The sequence below is a fragment of the Macrobrachium nipponense genome, chromosome 8, assembly GCF_015104395.2.
Source record: "Macrobrachium nipponense isolate FS-2020 chromosome 8, ASM1510439v2, whole genome shotgun sequence".
NCBI lineage: Eukaryota > Metazoa > Arthropoda > Malacostraca > Decapoda > Palaemonidae > Macrobrachium > Macrobrachium nipponense.
The window spans coordinates 82,012,404-82,017,403 of NC_087203.1; the positions used below are offsets into that span (position 1 = coordinate 82,012,404).

At 25.6% G+C, this 5,000-nt stretch overlaps 1 protein-coding gene across 2 annotated transcripts in view; it reads left to right on the plus strand.

Moving 5' to 3' along the window:
• The window catches only part of LOC135222886 (lysine-specific demethylase 5C-like), a 59,679-nt gene that overhangs the window by 39,758 nt on the left and 14,921 nt on the right, over nucleotides 1-5,000 (plus strand). For both annotated transcript variants that reach the window (XM_064261252.1, XM_064261251.1), the window contains one exon: nucleotides 1,010-1,160. In XM_064261252.1, coding sequence (XP_064117322.1) covers nucleotides 1,010-1,160 — 151 coding nt within the window. The remainder of the gene's footprint in view (nucleotides 1-1,009; nucleotides 1,161-5,000) is intronic.

Here is a 5,000-nt window from a genome sequence, read left to right on the forward strand (position 1 = left end):
TGATGTACAAGTTTAATGGCTTTACTTCACAGTACATATCTGTAATAATGAAATAGTAATTCAGCCCAATCTTCTTTTCTTACTGTGGTTTTTTGGTATTGTGTCTGTCAGAATTGCACCTTTATAACATTTGTTTGTTAGTGGGAAGATGATTGGTAATGGATTTCTTTTCAACTGTGTCAGCCGTTACCAAAGTTTATGTATTTTGGGGATGTAGTTAAAACTTTTTTTAAGGATTCTATGAAAGAGTTTGTGTAATTGTTTATGAAAGAGTTTGTGCAATTGTTTATGAAAGAGTTTGTGCAGTTGTTACCAATAACATTTTTGTAGCCTGTTCATACCGATTCTTTAGAGCTATGGACTAGCTTAGGTCAACTTCCTATTATAAATAAAATGTTTTTAGTCTGTTAAAGTCGAATCATATTGTGATGAACATTATGCATAGTCAATTAACTTATGCTTATATTGATACAATAGAGCTATACAAGTCTTAAAGAATGCCAGGTACACTAGTAGAAAGGCAAAATTGCATCACCTGTAAATTCTTTTGTGGTTTATGCATGTGTATAATGTGTAATCTTTATTGTATCCCAATTTTGTATATTGAACTTTGTAGTTAGCAAGCTTCTTCCATTCTCTTTTTATTTTTGATGAGGATATAACTTGCTATGCAATACTACCTTACTGTGATGGGCAGTACACTTAATTTTTTCGGTAATTAATTATTTTGATTACATTGTGGTTGGTAATGATTTATTTAAATTACCTTTACTTTAGAATACCTTAATGTGCATAAGCTGGGAGTAATATTTAAAAGTGGGTCACCCTGTTAGATATGAAAGCTAAGAATTACTAGATATTCCCTAATTTTTTACTTTTTAATACAAAACTTAAGGTCCCACCAGACAATCCTCAGTGCTATCATGTTTTAATTATTAGTGTTTTCATCAATGACTTTATGAAAATAATTTATTTCTTTCATTTTGTTTTTGTTTTATGCTCTTTTCAGAACTTAGTGACTTGAAGGAGTTGGTTGAAGAAGCAGAAGCTCAGAGGTTCCCAGACAGTGAACTCTTACAGACATTAATTCAGGCAGTTACAGAAGCAGACAAGTGTGCTACAGTAGCAGCTCACTTAGCTACTAAGAAAGTTAGAACTAGGTATGTCTCATCAATTTTGTCTATTTTTAAAAATTATAAAGTTCCACTGGGTCCAGTTTTCCGAGCAAGAAGGGTTTGTGGCAGGGTTTGTGTTGGTAGCCCTGACGAGAAAGGGCTAATATTGTAAACACCTAGGATCCAGCAGCCATAGAGCAAACTGCAGAACAACTATTTGACAACACAAGGGCTTCATGTGAATTCTTTCGTGATAAGACAGATATAGTGAGAAATTATGTCTCCTCTATGCCAGAAAGGCAGCATGATGTCATTGAAAAAGATGATGGGTGGATTAGGTATTACATCATTGATAACCTTATTGTAAGAAGAATGTGGCCGAGTGATGGAGGATGTATTGAGGTATAATTCAATTAGTAAGCTACTTTGGTTCAGTTATTTTCATCAAAATTTTTAGAGTATTGTACATAAATATCAAATAGTTTCCTTAAACGGAAAAGATCTTAGGCTATGGGTGATGACCAAAATTGGTTTCCTTGGAGAAATTATGCCACACTTATCTGTACAAAATCATGCGCAAGCTAATCTTGTTGGTAAGACGACTTTAGTGTATTCTCTCCAGTTTAGGCTAAAAATTAAACGATCCAGAAAAAGCTGTTGGACAATATTCATAAGCTCAATAAATGCCAAAACTCCTCTTACTTTAGTATGGAAGAAAGTAAGAAAAATAGCAGGTAAATACATCCCATCAAAACCACCAGTACTAAAAATCAATGATACCAAGGTTGCTGATCCTCAGATTGTTGCAGATAAGCTAGCCAGTTATTTTGCAGAGGTTTCAAAGAAATGTGATGATAAACCTTAAGCAGAATACCGATGGAGGGAGGAACAAAAAAGGATAGATTTCACACCTACTAAAGAGGAATCTTATAACATACCATTTACAATGAAAGAATTTGAATCTGCTCTGAAAAATTCTAAAGACACGGCTCCTGGTCCCGATGATATCCCATATGCTATGATAAGACACACTCCAAAAAGTACAGGCGACCCGCGGTTAACGGCGAATCGGTTTTACGGCGGTCATCAAAAATATTTATTTAAAAAATATAGCATTTTGAAGGTATCTTTACGGCACAATTTTCAGTTAACAGCGCCGCTAGTGCCGTTGTCTAAAGAGTTCATACATTTGTAGAAATGCCGTTCAGACCATAAAGGTTATGCAAATTATATTAAAAAATTTTATGGAGAGTTATTACGTAGGTATTAGGGTAAAATATATGCCTCTGACGCTGTTCTATGCCGAAAATATTGAGTTACATAAGTGCAAATTTAGCTATGGATGTGTCGATTTATAAATGTTCATGCTTTTATTTAAAATGTGTATGAAAATGTATTACGTGAAAGGTATTTTTATTTCTGTACAGAAATATAATACAAAGGCAGCTTTTGAAACTGCCCTTCACGTTATCAAATACGATGTTTTTTCATGTTCTTTCTCGTGAGCCGCCGCCTGCCGCTTTTCCGAAAATATCGATTTTAAAAAAGTGCAAATTAGCGATCGATGTGTCGATTTTATAAATGTTTATGCTTTTATGTTTAAAATGTGTATGAAAATGTATTACGAATAGGGTATTTTTATTTCTGTGTAGAAATATGATAAAAAAGGCAGCTTTTGAAACTGCCCTTCAAGTTATCGACTAAGATGTTTTTTCAAGTTCGTTCTTGTATGCCGCCGTCTGCCACTCTTCCGAAAATATAGAGTTAAAAAGAATGCAAATTTAGCAATCGATGTGTCGATTTTTTAAATGTTTATGCTTTTATGTTTAAAATATGTATGAAAATATATTACGTAAAGGTATTTTCATTTTTGTACAGAAATAAGATACAAATTAAGGCAGCCTTGTAATTACGCTCCACGTTGTCAGGGGATGTTTTTTCATGATCATTCTTGTCCGCCAGTTCCGAAAAATGCATTGTGTTATTTTATTGATTATGCATCTTTTCCATAAATCCTTTAGTACATTATTTCACTGTATCCAAGAATATTGTATGTATTCTCATATTATTGTATTTTAAAATACTATGGCAAACTTATGCCCGTATTCCGCGGAGCGGCCAATGTTGTGGTTTGAAATCAGCTGACGAATATGAGTTTGTTTCACCATAACGCAATTCTGAGCGAATGCTCTTGCTTCTAGTTAGCATAAACGAATATCTAGATACGTACATATATGCATATAGATACATTATATATATATATATATATATATATATATATATATATATATATATATTATAATATAAATATAATTATATCTATAGTGGTGTGTTTGTGTGTGTTGGTGTACCTATATATATATATATATATATATATATATATATATATTAATATAATATATCTATATACATATATACTATATATATATATATAATATATATATATATATATATATTATTATATATATACATATATAAATATATATATAACCAAATATATTATATATATTATATATATTAATAATATATATATTATTATATATAATAATATATATATAATATAGATCTAGAATATATATATATATATGATATATATATATAGATTAGGTTTATTATATATATATATATGATATAGTAGGTCAGATAGTATATAACTATATAATATATTAATATATATGGTATACTACTAATTATAATATAGTATTATCATCGCGAGGAGTATAATAAAGAAAAAAAATAGTATATGATGACTATAGTATATATATATAATGATAGAGTATATATATATAATAGTATATTATATAATATAAATTCTATATATGAATATATTTATATATGTATATGATATATATATATACTATATATTATAATATACTATATATAAATAGTATATATATATATAATATTATATATATATATATAATATATTATTATTAATATATTAATATATACACATTCACTTAACACCACACATATAATATAAATTATATATTATTATATATATAATATATATATATATATTATATATATCATATATTATATAATTTAATATTTCTATTTTTTTATATTAATACTATTTATATCATTTTAATATACATATATATAAATATTATATATTATTATAATTATATATTTATTATATATATTATTATTTTAATCTATTATCCTATATATTTACATGATACTATTTATATATATATCCATATCAGGTATTATATATATATGTATATATTATACGTTATATTTTAATATATATATACTATTATTATATTAGTATATATATATATATATATATAATTACTTATATACATTTGATAATATATACATATATATATATATATATATAGTCATTTATATATATATATATATATATATATATTTATATAGGTTATTATATATATACATCTCACGATATTATATATATAGATACAGATATGATATATATATATATATATTATATATATATATATATAGTTATATATAGTATATATATTATATATATATTATATATATATTGATATATAATATATATATATTATATATATATATACATACACACACATCATCTATATATAATATTATATATATTATTGAGTTAATATATATATATACATATAATATGACATTATAATTACATTATATATATATATATATATATATATATTATTTATATATATTATATATATATATAATATATATTATATATATATATATATATATATATATATATATATATACATACACACATATACATATTATACATATACACACAAGCACATATTATAATATACTATATATTATTATATTATATATATATATATATATAATATATAATATTATATAAGATATAAATATTTTATATTTTAAAATAAATATTTTGGGGGG